A 22912-nucleotide genomic window follows, 5' to 3' on the forward strand; every position below is an offset into this window, starting at 1 on the left:
GTACACATCTCAAAGGAAAGTTTTAGCTTTGCTAATTAAAAAAAATAAGAGTGTAAATCAACATGTACAAAAAAGCTATGCTAAAGTAAGACTTGCTTTGAACCTAGACCTAAGTACTCTGCTTTGACATCAGCAGATATAAAGCATTTGTAAACATCTCACATTTAATGTTAAACTTATTCAACTACAACCACAAAAGAAAACATGATTCTCATATTTGCACTCAGTGCTTTGAAATATACCCCCAAATAGGTTTCTGTTCTGTTTCCCCAGCTACTGCAATCTAGGGCCTTGTTGAACAGTTTCGTACTTTTATATAGAAACTACTGAAAATATACTTTTCTTCCTAGTCAGAATTGCTAACAGCAGAAGCATATGTGATGTTAGAAATTTGGCGGCAATACCAAGTTCAATCCAGATGTAAGTACACTGTTTTCAGTCGCAATGTTTCAGGCCACCAGAGCAGATGAATCCTGATGGCCGTGAGGAGATTATGCGCCTCTCCAAGAGGATGACTTATTTCATTCTAACCAAAACTGGCTTTAGGAAGAAAACTGGCAGGTACAGATGCTGAATAATGGCCGCCAGTGCCCCAGACATAACTTCATAGACACATCTAGAGGAAAGTGGAGAACATTGGCTTTTGCAGATGAAAGACCTCAGGGGACTTCTGTCAACAAATGTCATGTGACTGGAGAAGGATTAAAAGGAAAGTAAGCACCCTGTTGGTGGAAAGGGCACTGACAAAATTAGGTCAATCACCTGAGTGTTTCTTCCTACGTGTGTTTCGACCCAAGGCAAGCCGCAACAAAAAATGATCAACATCAGAAAGTCCAGATCAGCGTAAGGATCAGCGGGATATTGGGAGCCTGAGACCACAGCATCTACAACTCCTTCGTCTTCCTTTAGAAAAGACATCAAACCACAGAAGAACTCTTAAAGTTCCAGCAAGTAATAAGACAAAAAATTATTGTTTTAAAGTGCTAATAAACCAGTTCTAGACATCAACAACTTTGAACATTCTGGACCTCACGTTTTCCATAAGAATCTATTGTAATAGGTGTCATTCATGTATCTATCAAAAAGATTTGATTCTAAGATGCTTTGATCAAATCTTGGAAAGCTGATCAATTCTCTACATGTATTTGTTTTCCTGAAGATCTTTCTGTGCCAATGTCTGAAAGGAAAACATATTAATAATTATTCATAAGGAAGATGAAATTCTTAAAAGAATTACATAAAATTTATGTTAATTTAATGCCACAATTAGTCTGGGTATTCCTAAATTTTATTTTTAAAAGTTTTAATAAAAAAATACAAATCCTAACACAACCTGCTAGAGCATTTGTAAACAAAAGAAAATGTTTACAGAAAATGAACATGAAACAAAATGGAACATTTAAATAAAATTATACTTGAACATGCTTTAAAGCTAGCTGTTTAGGTCTCCATTAAAACACAGCATAGCAAATACTTTCATTTTATAAATAACCAAAACAGAAGGTTAAAAGCAATTTGAAGTGTTCCTACACAATCTGAAAATAAGTGTCCAATAATTGAATCCAAAGTTCTTAAGATCATAAAAATCTGTAATAAGAAGGTTTTAGGATCAAATAGAATAAAAGTATACTTTATGCCTATCAAAACCAAAAAGCTTTTAGCATTATGATAGTTAAACTTCTTTAGTGCATTAATCCTTTAATAACAGCTTCAGCCCAGGGAAGTTTGTTGTGTGGTCAAGTTTAAATTCTATTTAACTTAGTTTGAAATTGTGCATGTTCTCTTTCAATATAATGTGTTTTATGCAGCACCAAGCTCTCCAGGAACTCTAAATACTTCACAGATTTATATCCTGACCGTAGTTCTTTTAATTGTTGCTGCTTTGTTTGTTGTATCCAGTACAAATCCATGCGAACAGCAGAGAGTAGCTCAGTGACATGTGCAGCACCGAAACCACTCCACCAGCAGGGAAACAGTGGTAATCAGAAGTTAGAGAATCAACGACAGCTTACCAGCTCCAAAAATTCTATTTCTGTTTGGAGAGCTTCATAAACACTTTGCATGTCATCTTCCTTATAAAGTTCTAGTTCCTTTTTAAGTCTGTTTTAAATGGAAAATTCATCCTATTAGTTCAGCAATCAACTTGTATAATAATTTTTATTACCTCAATGGTGGCAGGTCTGCAGTTCTATCATCAGAATTACAAGTTAACACTAAAAAATTGGAAAGGAATTTTAAATCTCTATAATTATGTAAGAACTACATAAAATGTTGGGGGAAAACTCTCATACATTAAATAAGGTAAATTGAATAATAACACACATTCAGTAACTTTACGGTAATTAAAAGAGCAACATGGTTTAGTGGGGAATCTATATTCCTGCCTGAAGACCTCCACTTCAGTCCTGGCCGCTGCAAGCCCAATAGCGTCACGAAATCATTTAGCCTCTCTGAACCTCACCTGAGAATTCTGCGTACAGAAAAAGGCATGACCTCTTAGATTTCTTCTTGCTTTAAAATTAAACATCAACTTGATTTTACACATATATCATTAAAATATATTTTGAGAGTGAAAAAGTAATATCAATGTTTCTTTTCTCCAATTAAGTCTTTAATCTTTTGAATATTCTGAAATTACTTTTTAGCAAAATTATTTTATGCACATATTTAATGTGAAAAATAGTGATGAAACAGTCATCTATTTCTAGCATTATGACTAACATTCTTTCCAAAAAAACAAAGACCATAACAAAAGCCAGAAGCTGTGATTGGAGAGCTGGGGCCCGAGGCTGGGCAGATAGAAGGGGCAGGCTGCCCTGAGCAGAGACACCAAGAACAGCATCGCTTTCACACACTCAACCAAGGTGGGCCAGCCACAAGGTGAGAAGTACACATCAACTTGAACCTTTGCTGAGCCCTGTCCTTAAGGGGCTTGCAGGGGTCCTAGGCCAGTGGCACTCCCTTTATACTATCAGAAGCAAAAGCACATCCTCTCTGAAGGAAAATTTAAGATTATTTAGGCTCATAGGCCTCCCACAGATTAAGAGCAAACAATGAGTTTACAATAAAAAATCACCAGGTACTCAAGAAAGAAAGCACTGTAAGTAAAGGTCACTAGAGACAATAAAAAAACAGATATGAAGAACCACAAGTCAATAAGAAAAAAATAAAACAATGGAAAATGGGCACACGCGCATGGGCACACGCATACACACATTTACTAGATTATTCACAAAAGAAGATATCCAATAGCTAATAAAATATGAAAAGGTTTTCTTTTTTTTTATCCTCACCTGAGGATATTTTTCCATTTTTTGTACAGATAGAATGGGAGGGAGAGAGGAAGGGAAAGAGAGTGAGAAACATCGACGTGAAGGGACACATCGAGTGGCTGCCACCCGCATAACCAACCAGGGCTGGGGACAAACTGCAACCGAAGTACGTGCCCTTAGCGGGAACTGAACCCGGGTCTCTCCGGACCACAGGCCGACACTCTAACCGCTGAGCCAAACTGGCCAGGGCGAAAAGGTTTTCAACTTCAATAAAATATAAAAGAAAAGCACAATGTAATGCCACAACATACCCATCAGAATAGTTCAGATGAAAAACAGGAAATACCAAGTGTTGACAAAGATCTGAAGAAACTAAAATTCTCAGACACTGCTGGCATAGATTATCATTTTCCACTCACTTACTTTTCATTTATGTCTATTTATTTATTTATTGTTAATCCTCACCCAGGGATATTTTCCATTGATTTTCAGACAGAGTGGTGGGGAGAGGGAAGGTGGAGGGAGAGAGACACATCAATTGGTTGCCTCCCACAAGACCCCAACAAGGGCCAGGGATCAAACCTGCAACCCAGGTACATGCCCTTGACTGGATTCAAACCCAAGACCCTCTGGTCCACAGGCTGTCACTCTAATTGTTGAACCAAAATGGCCAGGGATCTATATATTTTTAAAGCGAGTTTCTTCCACAAACTGTATAGTTGTGTCATACTCTTTTATCTTACATAATAATCTCTGTCTTTGAGTTGGTGTGTTTAGATCGTTTACATTTAATATGGTTATTTGGCCAGATTAAAAATTTTGCTACTTGTTTTCTATTTGTTCCATCTGTTCTTTGTTACTTTTTTCCTCTCTTCCCATTTTAGATTTATTTTATGATTGTATTTCATCTACTAATTGACTTATTCTTTATACATATTTTAAAATTTTTATAATGCTTGAACTGGGTTTATAATATACATCTTCAATTTATTACTGTGCACTCTCGAATAACATTATACAGCCACACTTAAAGTATAAAAACTTTACAACAGTATGCTTCCAATTACCCCGTTTTTTGTTCTCGTTATCACATATTTTTCTTTTACATTTACTATAAAATGAAATCTGTTGCTAGTATTTTTGATTTAGTAATTTACCTTTTAGAGCAATTAAAAATAAAAAATGCTCTTATATTTACCTTCACTTTAACCATTTCTCAAGCTATTATTTCTTGGTTTGGTTTTGAGTTTCTATCTGGTATATTCTTTCTTCCTGAAAAACTTACTACAGCTTTTTTTTGTAATGTAGTCTGTTCTCAAAGAAGTCATATTTATAATTCATATTTGTTACGAACATCTTATTTTGCCTTCATGTGTAAAATATATTTTCATTGAGAATTCTGAGTTGACAGCTCTCACTTTCCATATTTTAAGAGTCATTCCTTTGTCTTCTGCATGATTTCTGATGAGAAGTCTACTGTAATTCTTTTCATTTCTTTGTATGCAATATGTTTTATGTCTTTTCTTTATCTGCCTTCCTTCATGATTCCCTCTTTATCTGTTTTTTTTCCCCAGAGATTTGAATATAATGTGTAGAGATGTTTGCTTTTTTAAAATGCTGCTTGATGCCCGGTGGTTGAGCACTGACCCCTGCACCAAGAGGTCAACAGTTCAATTCCTGGTCAGGGCACATGCCCAGGTTGTGGGCCCAATCCCCAGTGGGGGGCATGTAGGAGGCAGCCAATAGATGTTCTCTCTCATCAACGTTTCTATCTCTCTCTTCCTCTGCCTTCCCCTCTCTCTAAAAGCAATAAAAATAAATAATTTTTTTAAAAATGCTGCTTGGAATTCTCTGAGCTTCTTGTATCAGAGCTTTTTGTATCAGTGCATTTTGTAAGATGCTCTGCCACTATCTCAAACGTCATGGATATTAGAGCAGTATAGATGAATCTCAGATACATTATGCTAAATAAAAGAAGTGAGATGAGGCTACATAGCATATTATTCCATTTATATGACATGTTGGAAAAGACAAAAGAAGGAAAAGAAAATAGACCAGAGACTGGGAGTGGATTGTGGTCCTTGATTATAAATGGGCAAGTGAGAATATTTTGGAGTAATGAAAGTATTCTGTTTTGATTGTGATGGTGGTTATATAATTAAATGTGTTTGGCAAAATTAATAGAACTGTATATTTAAAAGGGTGAATTTTAGCCCTGGCTGGTTTGGCTCAGCAGTTAAAGTGTTGGCCTGCGGTCCAGAGAGAGCCGGGTTCGGTTCCCTCTAAGGGCGCGTACCTTGGTTGCAGTTTGTCCCCGGCCCTGGTTGGGTTGTGCGGGTGGCAGCCACTCAATGTGTCCCTTTCATGTCAATGTGTGTGTGTCTCTCTCTCTCTCCCTCTTTCTCTCTCTCTCCCTCTCTCTCTCCCTCTCCCCCTCACACTCTATCTGAACAAAAAAATGGAAAAATGTCCTCGGGTGAGGATTTTAAAAAAAGGGTGAATTTTACTGTAAGTTATACTTTAAGAAACCTGTCTTATAAAATAATGACAACCACCTAAATAAAAACAATCTCTTAATTACAAGGCCAAATTATGTCACCTATAGGCCATACTTACAAGCTAATTAAGAAACAGGATATTATAAACTTGACATTACACATAAATATGGAAATAAATATCTTAATCCAGTAGAACCGAATCTGACGTCCACAATGCAGAGGCCGAGCAGCAATTACATAGAAGAGAGGAAAAGGAAAGGGAGGGTGTGGGGTGATATAACGCAGGCTAACTGATCCTCAGAAACAGGAAGTCCCACCCAATGTGGGAAAATGAGGACCACAGTCTGCGGCCTCAGGGTTGAGAACACTACCGGGCTTTCCAGAAATCGAAGGGAATGTTTGTTAAATCAATGGCTCTCTTACTTTGGCAATGGGAAGGGTTGCTGAGTTTTTGATTTTATGACTTTTGTTTCTCCAGGGCCTTTAATTTCCATCTCTTGCTTCTTTCTTGTTTTTAAAAGTTGTAGCCCTTCCAAGGTCTATTTCTCACCCAATAACTATAGCTAAAATGGAGAAAGTTTCCAAAGAACTATACTATCAAAAAAAAGCAAAAGCATTTTTAGAGATCAAATAATCCCAATACTATATTGGTCCAGAGTATAAAAATAAGGAAAACAGTAAAGTTTAATTGTGATAGCTAAGCATGACAGAGACAGTGCGCGCACACACACACACACACACACACACACACACGAAAACAAAACACAATGTAGGTCAGTAATTCCATCTGGAGTAAGGAAAGGGTTAGGGATAAAGGAAGAACCCCTAGCTATTACAAATCATTGGTAATGTTCTGGTTTAGTTCACAGGTACTCATTAACTCATTATATTACTATTCTTTAGAACTTACACACAGAGAAGAAAAATAGAATAGTTATAGGTATGAATGAAGAAACAATACCCTGTATATGTGAAGCTCATGGTGTTCTGGACTTTGAAGAATTTAAAACAGGAATTCTGAAGGAATGCTCAGGTAGGAAAGGTAGAACAAGTTATTAATTTTGAGCATTAAATGTTTACACAAGCATAAAACCTCTTATAATACATAATTTTAAAGAATAAGCGGAAGGCTAAATGGAGAGATACAATGTACCATGTATGCTGCTGTTACTGGAGGAGACGGGTTCTTTGGCAGTATCAGCAGTGCAGCATTCCAGGGACTCGCCTCGGAGGAGTTCTAAGCAATGACGGCAAGGTGTGTTAGAGGGAAAGCGACAGCACCCAGAGAGGTGAGAGGGGGAGGCCATAGGGCAGCAGCTGCTGGCATGGATTCGGGAAAGTAAGTTACAGAGACAAAGGAGGGTTCTGCTGCTCCCCTGGTTGCAAGTCTCCCGGGGACCTTTAGCGTTTAGGAGAAGAGAAAGCAAATAGTGCCCAGAGCAGGAAGGGCACGGGCGGATTGTCACGCTTCTTTATGTCTTTGGGTTTGGGAAAGAGGGGCTTTCTTTCGAACTATCCAACCTCTTTCCTGGCGTTTCCAGGGCTGTGCTTGTGCCCTCCCTCATCCAATCTCTTCCCTGGATTTTCCTGAGCTTGTGACCCTCCCTATCCAGTTCCACATGCTTGTGCCTCCCCCTTGTGCGGTTTTGGCTCCTACGGCATATGCACTCGGTAAAAGGAACTAGCCCTCACCATTTTCTCCCTCCCAGGTAAATCAGGCAAAACTTGCCCCTTATACCTCCCTGCCACCCCCTTTCTGGCTCCGCTCCTGTGGTTTGTTTCTAAGCTATCCTTCCTGCCTAGTTGACTAGGCAGGGTGTGCTGCTCCATTTGGCTGAAAGATGCTGGTTACTCCCCGGGGTGACTGTTCCATTCCTTCCCTCCTCTCTTGTTAATTATCTAACTAATTGCCTACTCTAATACTGCTATACGGTGTACTCAAGGCTTCATTTTAATATATTTATTTTTTCAAATAAAATGGCAGGGCTCCTTCTTCCCACCATATCATCAATACTTGCCCTTTCCTTTTCAGATCAAATGGACTACAGGTTCTGTGAGATCTTTCATGTCCATCAGAATTGGGTGGTGGCCACTTTCGCTTTTAGTTAGCTAACAATAAGAATGAAAGACCACTGAAATTAAGGAGGGCATTCAGAGCAAATTATAGGAAGTATTTCACTATTCAGCATATAATCAAGCTGCAGAATTTAGATCTGCACTTAAAGATTGCTGTTGCTAGCTTTAAAAGAGGCTGATGATAATGGTATGAATATTAATACATTTGCAGCTACCAGAGCTATATAATGGTAAGCAGAACTCATGCTTCAGTGCATAGACTGATTGCCTACAGGAGTCAAGGAGGACTTCCTTCATCTGCTGCACAGTAACAAGGGCAATTTGCACTGGTTACTGTCACCTTTCTTTGAATCAATTAATGACCAGGATGGCCAACATGCTAGTTAGTTTAGCAAAACTGGTGCTCCTTGTATTTTTACGATTTCCTGCAGCCTTCTAATTATTTTCAGTGTCATATAAAATTTGTTGCTAAGTGTCACAGAAAAGACTTAATCGAAAGAACATTCTCTTCAGCTATAGAACTCTACAAAGTACTATTTAATTAGAAAGAAGAAAAAAATCTCATCCAAAGTCTTAGTACACAAACTCAAATGCTATTAAGATTTAAGTATACTTCATCACAGTTTTCTGTTTCCATCTAATAGTGATTATGTGCTAGTGCCTCCTAGCTTTTTCTTTTGCTTAGAGCTTATCATATACATTTCCCCCAGTTAATTAAGCATGACAATTAATACCATTTAAGATAAATATGTAGTAGTCTAAGTTGCTACACCACAGTCAAATTAATCATTCATGGTACAGCATTTAAATTGTTACTTTCCCCCCCTACCATAAATAACACTTCCGTGCATAGAGTTTCTTCTGTACTTAGAATTATTGTCCTTAGGAGAGAGCTCATAAGTGGAATTATTGGGTCAAATGGCATAAACATTTATATAATTGCTTTGCAAATATATGCAATGCATACTGCCACAACAATGTATAAATTAGCTCTGTACCACACTCCTGCCAATTCTGATTATGGTAGTTTAAAAATGTCTTTCATAATTTGATAGAAAAATTATATTCAGTGGTTTTAATTCACATTTAATTAGTTAGCAGTTTAACAGAATTTTCTCCTCTTATTCATCTTGGTCTTGCTAGTAACTTGCTCAGTGCATGATACAAAGTGGGCATTTAATACCTGTTTGCTGGGTAAAAACCTTAATAAAGAACTACTGATTTTAGTGTTTTCTTATTGCTTTTCATCATTTGATTATTTGATAAACTGTTAACCCTTGTCATAATTATTATAAATTTATCTGTTTATCACTCCAAGTTAATGACTTTTTTGACACATGAGATTTTATGTTAAATCTGTTAATCTTATCCTTTTTGGTTTCCTTAATCATACCAGAGGTTTAATAAGTAGTCCTGCCAAGCAGAAAAAGACAAATACCACATGATCTCACTTATATATGGAATATAATGAATATAACAGTCTGAGGAATAGGGTAGACCCAGAAACACGGAAGTAGGGTACAGACTGACAACCCTCAGAAGAAGGGGTGATGGGAGGTAGAAGAGATAAACCACAGATCTTATATGCATGTATGCATAACCAATGGACATGGACAACAAAGCCGGGGACGGGGCACAGGGGATGGGGAGGAGGGTGTCAATGGGGTAAAAAAGAAGAAACGTCTGTAACAAAAATAAAATTAAAAAATAAATAAATAGTCCTTTCTACTTTTCACTAGTTTTCCCATGATTCAATTTTCTTAATCATGTTTCTCTATATTAATTCATACAAAAATTATTTTAGTATCATTTAAACACAAAACACTATTTTTAAAGATATACAGGGCATCCTCTTTCATATACAATTTACTTCTGAAAGTAGGTTTGAAAGTTGAATATGTCAAAGCAAAACTTCAGTTTCCTAATGACGCCTTCCTTCCAGCCAGGCCACTGGCAGACAGGTAAGAACACTCAGAGGTGTGAGGCTGAACCGGAGAGACCTGCTGAGAAGATAAAAGAGGGTCCTCCATCATCTGTTACCCACACCCTGGGTTGGTTGGATTAGGCATCTCCTTTTACCACACATTTTCTATCATATTCCCCGCTCTCATATCAAAAGGGGTTGTTTATAAAGATAAACATATGAAAAAATTTCTAAATCTTATTATATCAAAGCTATCAATGAATTTTGATAATGATAATCTATATGGCTCATACAATAAGCAAAACTATTTCAAAGTTTAGAGATATTTACAACTAGGTACATTTACATAATATAAATTTTAAAATAATCAACTGATTCTACCATCAAAATGTCCCTTGTATTTACATAGACGTTTTAGTAACTATAGTATGTGCCACAAATTCATAAAATGGGGGGTCTCCATTAGCTGGAAGGCTACAAAATCAATGCTGTAGAGACACTTCTGTTAGTGAATAAATGATGAGTTTTACCAGAAAAGATGCAGAGTCCACAGAAATATTGAACAAAATACGCGGCTAACAATAATCCTAGAATTAAATAGGAAATTTCATGTATTATAAAAGTTTTTAAAAAAGAGATCGTGTGGGTTAGAATCAGATATATAATTATTTTTGAGTAGTATTTTCCAGAAACTTAAAACTGAGATCTTATTACACTTGTCCACTCTGAGTTCATTCTTGATGACACAGAGCACTGCAAAGTGAATGTGCATTATTTTCTCAATGTAGCCTGAACAACGAATTCCTACTACTCTGGCCCTGGTCGGTTTGGCTAAGCAGTTAGAGCGTCAGCCAGTGGACCTATGAGTCATGGGTTCAATTCTGGTCAAGGGCACATACTTAGGTTTCAGTTCGTCCCTGGCTCTAGTCAGGGTCGTGCAGGAGGCAACCAGTTGATGTGTACATCTCACATTGATGTTTCTTTCTCTCTCCCTCCCACTCTATCTGAACAAAAATGAAAAAATATCCTTGTACGAGGATTGAAAAAAGAAAAAAGAAAAAAATTTTCTACTCCTCTGCTAAATGATGCTTATTCTAAATAATGTTACAGAAATACTCCCCCACATATTAAATGGATACATGAATTAAAATGTTTCTAATTATGAATATTTAGAAACTCTTGAAGATCGATCAATGGCATAAAGATAACATAAATATGGCATCTCTGTACACTGGCATTAAAAACAATGAAGACAATCAGTACAAACATGGGAAAGGGCAAAAGTAGTAAGGAAAATTACAGACCAGTAAGTGTGATCCCATTTTTTTGCCAAACACACACACATGCACATGCACCTGTGCAGGTGCGCGTGCGCACACACACGCACACACACACGGATACATAAACTCTGGAAGGACACATGCCAAACTTTTAACAGTGGTTACTCTGAGCATTTCTGGAGTGAGGTAATGAGACAGGAGACTCTGATATTTTACGTCTTTGTAGTGTTTGAATTTTTATTCCATCAACAAAACCTACTATCATCATTTAAAACCACCTGTATCTATTTGGTAAAATAAAAATATATATACAACCCTGGCCAGTGTGGCTCACTGATTAGAGTACCGGCCTATGTACCCAAGGATCACGAGTTAGATTCCTGGTCAAGGGCATGTACCTTCAGGTTCTATCCCCTGCCCCAGTTGGGGTGCCTGTGGGAGGCAACCAGTCAATGTGTCTCTCTCACATCGATGTTTTTTCTCTCTCTCTCCTTCTCCACCTACCTTTCCCTTCCATTCTCTCTAATAAAAGTCAATGGAAAAAATATCCTCAGGTGAGGATTAACAACGTGTGTGTGTGTGTGTGTGTGTGTGTAAATATTCATTTTTATCTATATATTGTTTACAGAGGTTGGAAGTATTTGAATACTACTATGTTTTTATGTCTTCTTATAAATCTAAGGACCACTTATATGACCTCCATGACCAACTTAACTGGATGATATTTTCACTGAAAGGGAATAGCACTGACTTACTACTTCATACAAAGGCATTTAGATTCTATCAATAGCAAGTGTATATTAACTTTTGTACAGTTTTCATTGCAAATATGCTCTTCACAAAACCATACTATCTTTAAATGTGCAGAAGGAAAAATCCCAGGCTGTTGACTTTGCAATTTCATTTCTGATACCACCTTCCTGTTGCATTAAACAATCACACATATTGGTTATAAAAATGTAAAACCATTCCAGAAATAATTTTTGTGGATAAGGAAAATGCCTAAAATGTTTCAAGTTGGTTCTCTCTCTCTCTCTCTCTCTCTCTCCCTCTCTCTCTCTCTCTCTCTCCCCTCTCCTCTCCGCTTCCCTTCCATTCTCTCTAAAAAAAGTCAATGGAAAAAAGTTATCCAGTATGTTTACTATTTGAGGTAAATAAAAAGTCATGATCTAGAACTATATTTTAGTGACTGATGTTGTATAAAACAAAAATAATGGGTGTCGGGAGTCCGCTATATAACATTCTTCTTTCCTGCCTGAATTCTGCCCAAAAGAAGTAAGGCAGAAGGGAGGTCAACACATCACATTTGCCACAAGCAGAGCACAGAGTGGAGAAGGCGGCTTACATCTGTAAGGAGAGGGCTTCCTCATACTGAACCCGAGTCAGACTAATATACACCCCACTAAAGGCAGAGCTGATGCCACGAGGTCGCCCTCCTGGGACCTCCCACTGGAAAACCTGAGCAGCAGAGTGGAGCGACCGGCTCCAACCGAGTCCTTCCTAAGTGCCCAATCAGGTGAGTCCTTCCTCCTCACCTCAGGATAAGAACGGGGGACGTGTGGGGGGCTGGGGGCAACCAGGAAGGTTAAACCAGCAAAGTATTTTCCACATGGAAGAAAAAGTAAGGAGTAGAAAGGATTCCCTGGGGCTATCCCAGTGGATAGACTACACCAGGTTTTGCAAATAATGCTGAAGATATATGATGAATTGCTATCTTCTTTGCAGTGATGATAAAATTATATGTAGACTCAATCACTGAAGTAAATATTTAGAATATTTGGAACACTATTTGCCCTTGACTCTGCCAGATGCAGAGACTGATAAAAATAAATAAACCAGTGGAGGGAGTTCCCAGTCTAGGGGATATATTGATACACATACTATCACTGAACAGGATTAAGGAGGTAGCAGCATGATAAGCATATTCTCAATGAGCACAGAGAAAGGAACAGTAGAGGAAAGCTTTCATAATTTTGGACATTCATTTATTCCTCCATTTACTTATTCAACACCTGCCACATGCCACGCTCTTAGACCATTAGTATAGAATAGTAAACAAAATAGACAGGTTACCTCCTCTTATTGAGCACATAATGGAGACAGACATTAACAAAATACAGCAAATACATATGTAATTACAAAATGGAATCTGTGCTATAAAGGAAAAAGTTGTGTGCTATTAGAAAAATAACAGGTTCCACAATTTAGATCACAGAGTAAGGAGGGCTTTTCTGGGGAAACATTTCAACTGAGACCTACAGGACGGGCTATGTCCCGCCAGTTAGAGACAGGCAGGCAGAGGGGTGAAAAGATAGTTTTAGGAGAAGGAATGGCAGGAACAAAGGTCTTTAGGCGGAACAAAGCTTGGGGTGCTGTGGGAGCAGAGAAGGGGACCATGGTGGAAAATAACATCCGGGATGTGGCCAGAGACCATGCTGTGGCAAGTCATGTAGGCCACACTAAGACTTCAGGTTTTATGGTATTCGTTATGAAGCCACCAAATGACGATTCAATTGACAGTGGAGTGGATGAGGGGACAGTAGAAGAGAGACTGTTACTGTGATCCAGGTGGGGGAGGCTGGAGGCTGGAACTAGGATGTGAGCAATGGAGACAGAGTAGAAGGATTCAACAAGTGTTTTGGAGGTAATGGACTGGGGTAGGGAGAGAATGGTGTGATTTGTAAACATGGCAAAAATGCCTGCTACATTTTGGATTTGAGCAATAGCCAGTAAAGATGACACGTAAGCTGAGCCTTGAGGACTCAGCTGGATTTCGGCTGATGAAGAAGAGAGAAGGATGCAAAGATATGAAGGCCTGTGGCTTATTCAGAATTCCACAAACAGTATCAGGATGTACCTGCAGCGTAAGGCATGTGACAGAAACGCACGGAGAGAAAGGACAGATTATGAAGGCCCTTGAGCTCCTGGCAATTAATTTTTATTAGTTTCATCAGGACAGCATCACTTTAGAACTATTTCTCTTTTTGTATTAGACTGCTGGGAATATAGGATTGAAGCTTAGGAAAGAGGGTTTAGGCACAAAAATGTGTAAATAACTAAAATGATTAGACCAGATGAGATTGTTCAAGAAGAGTACAAAGTAAGAAGACAATAAATGATTAACCTCCAGGGAGCCTCTGCATTAAAGGACAAATAGAAGGAGAAAATGAGGAAGACAAATGAAAGGCATGAAATCCTCATGGACAGTATGAAATCATAAGTAATGACATAGTTATATCTAATAATTGTAGAGCATTTACTGTACGCTAAGCACTGTTCTAAGGGATTGGTATAAATAAGTCACTGATTTTGTTTTACTCTAATCTTGTGAGGGAGGTGCTATCATTAACTTCATTTCATAGATGTGCGGACTGAGGCGCAGACGATGGCTTCTCCAAGGTCCCGCCCCAGACTACAGCCGGGATTCAAACGAGTCTGCACTCTCCACCTCCATGCTTACTTCCTCTCGGGCCCGAGCTCTATCACCTCTGTCCTCCCCAGACTAGATGAAACAAAGCTCAGTCACAGTTTCACAAGTCGTTGGGAAGCCTAGGCTTAAGTGTCAATCAAGCATAGCAATATTCTATAAATTAGCCATCTTAGCATATGTTAATTAATGAGCCCACACACGTCACTTCAATAGTGTGAATCTTTTAAATAAACAGACATCTTGATATTTAAAAACAGGGAAAGATTACCTGAAGCAGGGACCATTACACCATCATGAGGTGAGTACTGTTCTCCACCTTCATGGATGGCATCAAGAGGGTTCAACAGACATCCTACACATGGCAAACTGACTTAAAATACACATAATAATTATGAAAGAATTCAGTAATGTAGACCGAGTAAAATATGTATCAAAATTTTCTAATTACTAAAAGTAGAAACAATAAGCTCACAGAAATGAATATTATTTTTTTATAATCGCTTTCTCACTAAAGTTTAATAGAAGCATAATTATAATAACCTTAAAATAAAGCTAGTTGTCAACTGTGGACCATTTTCCCATATCCCTGTGCAAAGGGGACATTTGACAATAACGTTTGGAGACCTTTTTGGTTGTCAAGGCTGAGGAGTGAGGGATGCTTACTGGCATTGGGTTTGGGGATGCTGCTAAACATCTACATTTCACAGGACAGCTCCCCACCACAAAGAATAACCTGCCCCAAAATGTTAACAGTGCCAAGTTTGAGAAACCCTCCTATAAAAATTGCATCCATACCAGTAGTGGCTAAACCTGAAAAATTAAGAAAAAGGCAACTATTACAAAACTTGGTATACATTTGAGCACAAAGATAAAAATGACTATTCTATTGCAAAATTTAGGGATAAAACCAACTTAATTTTGGCCTTCATGACAAAGTTGAATAAATGTCATATCATTTTTTGCCATCATTAGCTTCTTGTTTTTGTACTAATTATAGGACTGATGGGCCTCTTTCCTAAAATTTTAAACTCAGTACTTTGCTCTTCAGACTCAAAATAACTTATACAGAATATACCAGTGGGGAAACCAAGCTATGCATATCAAAGAATTAAAAGTGAGAACTGATAAATATTGGCATTTCATTTAATGATTGCTCAAATCCAAAGAACAGACTAGGTACGTGGACTGATGTTTCTGTCTATGCAAATTCTCTCCGTCATCATTAGTGAAGGAGAAAGCACGCTCTGACACAGACTTTGTGTGTTTAAGTTTAACCCAGGGCAAATTTTTATGGTAAGTAATAAACCCACAAAACTGGAGTTCGTATTAGAAGCCCTTACACTATTAACTATAATGATACCAGTGGGCATTGCCATTTTTTAAAGCGTAAAATAATCAATGAGCAGATTGTCATTACAAAAACTCATTCTGCATCATACCTATCATCCAAGAGATTGATATTTCATGCTTACAAAACTTAACATGAAATTAAATTGCAAATATTTTCTCATAATCTACTAAAATTATGGCCGAAGGCACTACACTGCTAATATGAAACATTTGTTCGGCTCTAGTGGACATATTTCCTATATGATTTATGTGAAAGGTGGTTTCATTTGCTTCTTCATAGACTCAGTAATGAGGTTTCTTTGGTTATATTAAGCCTGGTTAATCCTAGAAAGTATAGAAACTTCTTTAAAATTAAACCAGCAAATATAACACTGAATTATTAATAAAGAATAATCAAATTGCCCTGGCTGGTTTGGCTCAGCGGTTAAAGCATCGGCCTGTGGTCCAGAGAGACCTGGGTTCAATTCCCACTAAGGGCACGTACCTTGGTTGCAGTTTGTCCCCAGCCCTGGTTGGGTAATGCGGATGGCAACCACCCAATATGTCCCTTTCACTTCAATGTTTCTCTCTCTCTCTACCCCTCCCACTCTATCTGAAAAAAAAAAAAAAAAAAAAAAAAGCAAAAATGTGCTCAGATGAGGATAAAAAAAAAGTCAAATTACTAAAACGGGTTTTTGTCCTCCATGTGTATATGAATGTTTATTTTTTTAATTTATTTTTTTATCTTTATTGTTGAATGTATTACAGATGTTCCTCATTTTTCCCCCATTGACCCCCTCCTCCCCACTCCCGCCCCTCTCCTGTCTTTCCCCACACTGTTATCTATGTTCATTGGTTATGCACATATGCATATAAGTTCTTTGGTTTATTTCTTCCCACTCCCCATCCCCCCTTCCCTTTGAGGTTTGTCAGTCTAGCTACCAATTTGTACTTCTTAATCCCTTCACCTTTTTCACCCATTCCCCCAATCCCCCCCCCCGCCCCCCTCATCTGGCAACCAATAAAATGTTCTCTATATCTTTGAGAATGTTTCTCTTTTGCTTCTTCATTTTATTTGTAGATTCAATTGTTGATAGATATGTATTCATTGCCATTTTGTTTGTTCATATTTTTTATCTTTTTCTTCAAGAAGACCCTTCATCATTTCATATAATAATGGCTTGGTGGTGATGAACCCCTTTAGCTTTTCCTTGTCTGGGAAAATCTTTTTATATGGCCATTGATTCTAAATGACAGCTTTGCAGGATAGAGTAATCTTGGTTGTAAGGTCTTGGTTTTCATCACTCTGAATATTTCTTGCCACTCCCTTCTGGCCTGCAAAGTTTCTCTTGAGAAATCAGCTGACAGTCTTATGGGAACGCCCTTGTAGGTAACTAACTGCTTTTCTTCTGCTGCTTTTAAGATTCTCTCTTTGTCTTGAACCTTTTGCATTTTGATGATGATGTGTCTTGGTGTGGGCCTCTTGGGGTTCATCTTGTTTGGGACTCTCTGTGCTTTCTGGACTTGTATGTCTGTTTCCTTCACCAAGTTAGGGAAGTTTCCTGCCATTATTGTTTGAGATAGGTTTTTGATTTCTTGTTCTCTCTCTTCTCCTTCTGGCACCCCCAAGACGTGAATGTTGCCACGCTTGATGTTGTCCCAGAGGCTCCTTACACTATCCTCATTTTTTTGGATCTTTTTTCTTTTTGCTGTTCTGACTGGGTGTTTTTTGCTTCCTTATATTCTAAATCAATGGTTTGCTTCCTGGCTTTACCTACTCTACTATTGAATCTGTGTAAATTATTCTTTATTTCAGTTAGTGCCTCCTTCATTTTTGACTGTGCATCATTCATTTCTGACTAGACCTTTTTTTTCTTGGTAGGTGCCCCTAGCGAGGACCAAACCCAGGACTCTCTGGTCCACAGGCCGACGCTCCAACCACTAAGCCAAACTGGCCAGGGCCTGACTGGTCTTTTTTTATGCTCTTGAGGCCCTCCCTAAGTTCGCTGAGGTTTTCACTAACTTCATTGAGCATCCTTATAAGCAGTATTTTGAACTCAGCATCTGTTAGGTTGCTTATCTCCATTTCACTTAGTTCTTTTCCTGGGGTTTTGTTCTGTTCTTTCATTTGGGACCTGTTTCTTTGTCTCCTCATTTTGGCTGCCTCTCTGTGTTTGTTTCTGTATATTACTTAACCAGAGGTATGGGGCTCGCTAAGACCAGATTCTGCTCGTTTGAAAGAATTTAGGAAAACCTGAAGCAGGATCCAAGACAGGCCAATCCTATGGTTAAGCAACTGGCAACAGCTTGGGTGGGCCTGAAAGTTGGATGGGGCAGGGCGGGGCCTCAGGGAGTCACCAGGGCGGGGCTACCAGTGTGAGCCAGGCTGCTGGAGTCCCAGATATGGCGACTGTCTGCCGCCCCAGGGAAGGGCTCACCAAAGGAACAAAGGCCTCTGACAGCATGTCTGCCCAGAAGAAAGGCCCCTCTCCAGCCCTCGCTCCAGTGCCAAACAGCTCAGTTCTTCCCTGTATGTCTCTGGCGCCCCTCGAGCTGCCTCCCCTCCAAGCTTAGAGGGATAGAGTCCCATAGGTCCGTGCGCGGGCCCTTTAAGGAGCTGCCTGGGGGTCCAGCCACCTCAGCCTCCCTGAGCCTCAGTTCCCGCTGGTTTTTCCAACCAGAAGTGATGGGGATTCTCTTCCTGGCACTGGAACCCTGAGCTGGCATTCTGGTGTGGGATGGGGACCCCTCAATCCTCAGAGAGGACCTTCCCAGCCGAGGTGTCCTCCTGATTTTTATCTGCCGCACGTGGGTGTGGGGCCAGCCCGTCCCCTCTGCCCTCCTACCAGGAGGGCTGCTGCGACTGCTGCTTTAATTCCGTAGTTGTAGGACTTCCATTCAGCTGGATGTCAGGCGGTTCTGAAGGATAGTTGTTCTATAGTTTAGTTGTAACTTTGATATGGTTGTGGGAGGACGCAATACCGCATTTACCTACCTGCCATCTTGACCGGAAGTCTATGACTGTTTATTTTAAACATCAGCCATTCTTTCATTATCCAAACACATAAAAAGCATCAGAATATTCCATACAGAAAATAGTTTCATTCTTTAGGCATAAAATCAGGGTAACAAATTTCAAACAAAATAGTAAATTATGATTTCCACCCCCTGAAATCTAGAAAGATAAAAAATAATTCCAATCATTTCCAAAAGAAATGTCAGGGATAAAAGAAAGGAGAGTTGTGACACCAATATTTTTTCTTCATCTATTAGGATGTGAATAACACTGAGCCCATGAGGTATAAGAAAAGATAAAACTGATTCCAGCATTATCAACCCAATGCATCATGAAACTTATGTGTAGCACATTCTAGCCAGTGAAGTATTTGCTTATTAGCATGTTTCAGAATACACATAGGAAAAAAATAATGCCTTCATCTGGAACTGGATAAAAATCTATGCATTTAAGCTTTATGCTGAAATCTATTTGACAACGTGAAAAATTACCACATTTTATACCAAACTGTAATGGGCAATTCTTACCTTAAGCATTCAGCATCATTTTGAGGCTTCTCATTGATTTTTATTTTTTCTGCCTCTAGGTATTTGGTAGTACAAATGGCTTCGTTCTTTTTATCCTCAAAAACTAAACAATTATGAAAATGCTTACAATCTTAAAAATTAAAGTTTGTCTTTATTCATTCATAAGAATAATCCTTTAATTTCTACTGCTCCATATAAAATGTATGCACTAATGATTTTTATTTTTCTATTTTAATATAGCAATTAAAGGCACAACAAGAGTCTTAACAAAATTTGAGACATTAAAAATATCAAGTCAGCCCTGGCTAATTTGGCTCAGCAGTTGGAGTACTGGCCTGCAGACCAAAGGGTCACAGGTTAGACTCCTGGTCAAAAGCACATAAATGGGTTGCAGGTTTGATCCCTACCTAGCCCTGAGCAGGGTTATGTGGGTGGCAACCAATTGATGTGTCTCTCGTGCATCGATATTTCTCTCTCTCTCTCCCTCCCTCCTTTTCACTCTCTAAAAACCATTGAAAAAAATATCCGTGGGTGAGGATTAACAAAGTTTATATATATATATCAGGTCAGCCCTGGTCTGGTGGCTCAGTTGATTAGAGCACTGTCCCACACACCAAAAGGTTTCAGGTTTGATTCCCAGTCAGGGCACATGCCTAGGTTTCAGGTTCAATTCCTGGTGGGGGTGCTTTGTGGGAGGCAACTGATCAACATTTCTTTCTCACATGGATCTCTCTCTCTCTCTAAAGAACAATCGAGCGTCCCCTCCCTCCCCATATTCCTCTCTCTCTAAAAAACAATCAATAAAAGCCCTGGCCAGTTTGGCTCAGCGGTTAGAGCATCGGCCTGCGGTCCGGAGAGACCCGGGTTCGGTTCCCGCTAAGGGCATGTACCTTGGTTGCAGTTTGTCCCTGGCCCTGGTTGGTCGTGCGGGTGGCAGCCACTCGATGTGTCCCTTTCACGTCGATGTTTCTCTCTCTCTCTCTCTTCCTCTCTTTCCCTCCTACTCTATCTGTGCAAAAGATGGAAAAATGTCCTCGGGTGAGGATAAAAAAAAAACAAAAAACAAAAAAACAATCAATAAAAAAATAGATATATCAAGCCTAACACTGATCAATTCAGTGTTTTACCTATTTCTTTTTTTATACCAATAATAGCACTACATTGCAATAAGTTGATATATTTTGAAAGAATAATATGACCCTATCATGTGTATATGAATATACGCATCAGAAAAATAAACAAACACAAAAAGGTAATACCTTTATGTTTTCTCTGCAGAGTAAATAGTTCTTGCATTAATTCACTCTTTTGTTTTTGAACCTCATTTAACTGGCCACTGCCTTGTTCCATTGACTTCATTTCTAGAAACGAATAAACAAAAAATCATTATTTTAACTATTTGGGCTTTGCCATAAATGTTAGCACTTCTTAACTTTTTCTCATGTAGCAAAAATTTAAGCAGCATATGGTTAATTTTAAGGCTGGACTGGCTTCCCTTGGCCACCTAGGAACTGTTTCTAATAAAGTGACCAGATTCATTTAAGCACCAAGTGGATACAAATGAAAATTAGTCGATGGTTAGACTACTAGCAAAGAATTCAAAATAATGTAATATCACGAAGTAAAACAAACTTACCAATGATACAAAAAGAAAACTCTATCCTTCATAACTAAAGTGTATTTAAAATGATCTTCCATAGTATTCACTATATGACTAGAAGCTTCCACAATATTGTTAATATTGTTTCTTCTACCTAGAATGCCTTCCTCCCTTTATTCCCACAACAAATTCTTTTATATTTAAATTTTTATCACAAAGGGCTATTGAATCTTGTTAAATGCTTTTTCTGTGTCTTTGATTACATTTTTAGATCTTTCACTTATCTCTTGATTATAGCCATGTCTTTGAGTCTATTTATAATATTTATAAGAGCAATTTAAAGTCTCTCTTTGCTAACCTCATCATCTGTCATTTGTGTGTATGTTTCAAGTGACCTAATTTCCTCCTTACTATGAGTTACAGTTTGCTGCTTCTTCAAATGTCTAGTGATTTGTTATTAAATACAAGATATTGCATTTACTGTTTTGCTAAATGTTTGAATTTTGCTATCTTCCCCTAAACCATGTTGATATTTGTTATTTGGCAGGTGATTAAATAACTTATGGATCAGGTTCCAATCTCATTTTTAAGATTTTTTTTTTAAACAGTGGGTCTAGAATAGCCTTGAGTCTAATGTTAATTTAATCCTACTATTTAGGGTAGGACTCTGCTGTTTAGTGAGATCTTTTTATTCTGACGGGTTGCAACATGGATGTTTATATTCCCTTACAGGAATGTAGATTCCATAAAGGAAAAATTTTTTATTTCTTTGTCATACATTGAGGTATCATCAATGCCTGTAAGAGTGCCCGATACACAAAAGAGTACAAAAAATCATTATTGAATGAATGAATGTACTAGGCATATTTTAGAAATACACTGGTGAGTAAAAGATGTAATTCCTGTCATTGTGAAAGCTTACACCTTTGTAGGGGAGATAGATATGAATCAAGTAAGTATATCAGTATAGAGACCATGAGAGAATATCGTCAGAGGAATGGATCCTCTAGAAGCAACATCTGAGCTTAGACCAGCTCAAATTCAAAGGTCCTGAGGCAGGAGGAAGCACACTACGACCTAGGAAGTGACCAAGGTCCGTGTGCATGCAGCACAGAAAGCAAAGGCCACTGGGGAACCCGGAAGGCAGAGAGGCACGAGGTGGTGCAGAGATGGCAAAACAAGTTGAAGTACTGGTTTGCTATGTTGATCATGATACTTTTAAACAGAATATAAATAAATTAAGAGGTTCATTAAAACAGCCCAGTAGTAATATAATAATGTCTTTTAAAAATATATGGGTGTTAATATGTTGACACTCTCAAGGAGAATCCAACTCTGGGGTTAAAAAATAAAGAGCCCTGGCTGGTTTGGCTCAGCGGTTAGAGCGCTGGCCTGCGGTCCAGAGAGACCTAGGTTCGGTTCCTGCTAAGGGCATGCACCTCGGTCGCAGTATGTCCCTGGCCCTGGTTGGATTGTGCGGGTGGCAGCCACTCGATGTGTCCCTTTCATGTCGATGTTTCTCTCTCTCTCTCTGTTCCTCTCTCTCCCTCCTTCTCTATCTGAACAAAAAATGAAAAACTGTCCTCAGGTGAGGATAAAAATAACTAACTAAATAACTAAATAAATAAATAAATCAAAGAGCCCTGGCCGGTTTGGCTCAGCAGTTAGAGCATCGGCCCGCGGACCAATGAGTTGTGGGTTCAATTCTGGTCAAGGGCATGTACCTCCATTGCGATTCATCCCCAGCCCTGGTTGGGGTTGTGTGGGAGGAGGTCATTCAATGTGTCCCTTTCATGTCGATGTTTCTATCTCTCTCTCCCCCTCTCTCTCTCCCTCCCTCCCACTCTGAACAAAAATGGGAAAAAAAATCAAAGAAGATATCTGGTCATTGAAAAACACTCTGAGCCCTGGCCTGTTTGGCTCAGCGGTTAGAGCGTTGGCCTGTGGTCCAGCGAGACCC

The 22912-nt window shown here is 38.7% G+C and overlaps 1 protein-coding gene across 1 annotated transcript in view; it reads right to left on the reverse strand.

Moving 5' to 3' along the window:
• Window positions 1-826: 826 nt before the first annotated feature.
• CCDC172 (coiled-coil domain containing 172) overlaps window positions 827-22912 on the reverse strand; it is a 53807-nt gene continuing 31721 nt past the window's right edge. Inside the window, exons 5-8 of the mRNA XM_036265970.1 lie at window positions 20612-20713; window positions 19353-19455; window positions 2013-2100; window positions 827-1177 (exon numbers count right to left, since the gene is read on the reverse strand). Of these exons, the coding sequence (XP_036121863.1) occupies window positions 1136-1177; window positions 2013-2100; window positions 19353-19455; window positions 20612-20713 (335 nt within the window). The 3' untranslated portion in view covers window positions 827-1135. The remainder of the gene's footprint in view (window positions 1178-2012; window positions 2101-19352; window positions 19456-20611; window positions 20714-22912) is intronic.

The sequence above is a fragment of the Molossus molossus genome, unplaced genomic scaffold (genome assembly GCF_014108415.1).
Source record: "Molossus molossus isolate mMolMol1 unplaced genomic scaffold, mMolMol1.p scaffold_m16_p_17, whole genome shotgun sequence".
Classification (NCBI taxonomy): Eukaryota; Metazoa; Chordata; class Mammalia; order Chiroptera; family Molossidae; genus Molossus; species Molossus molossus.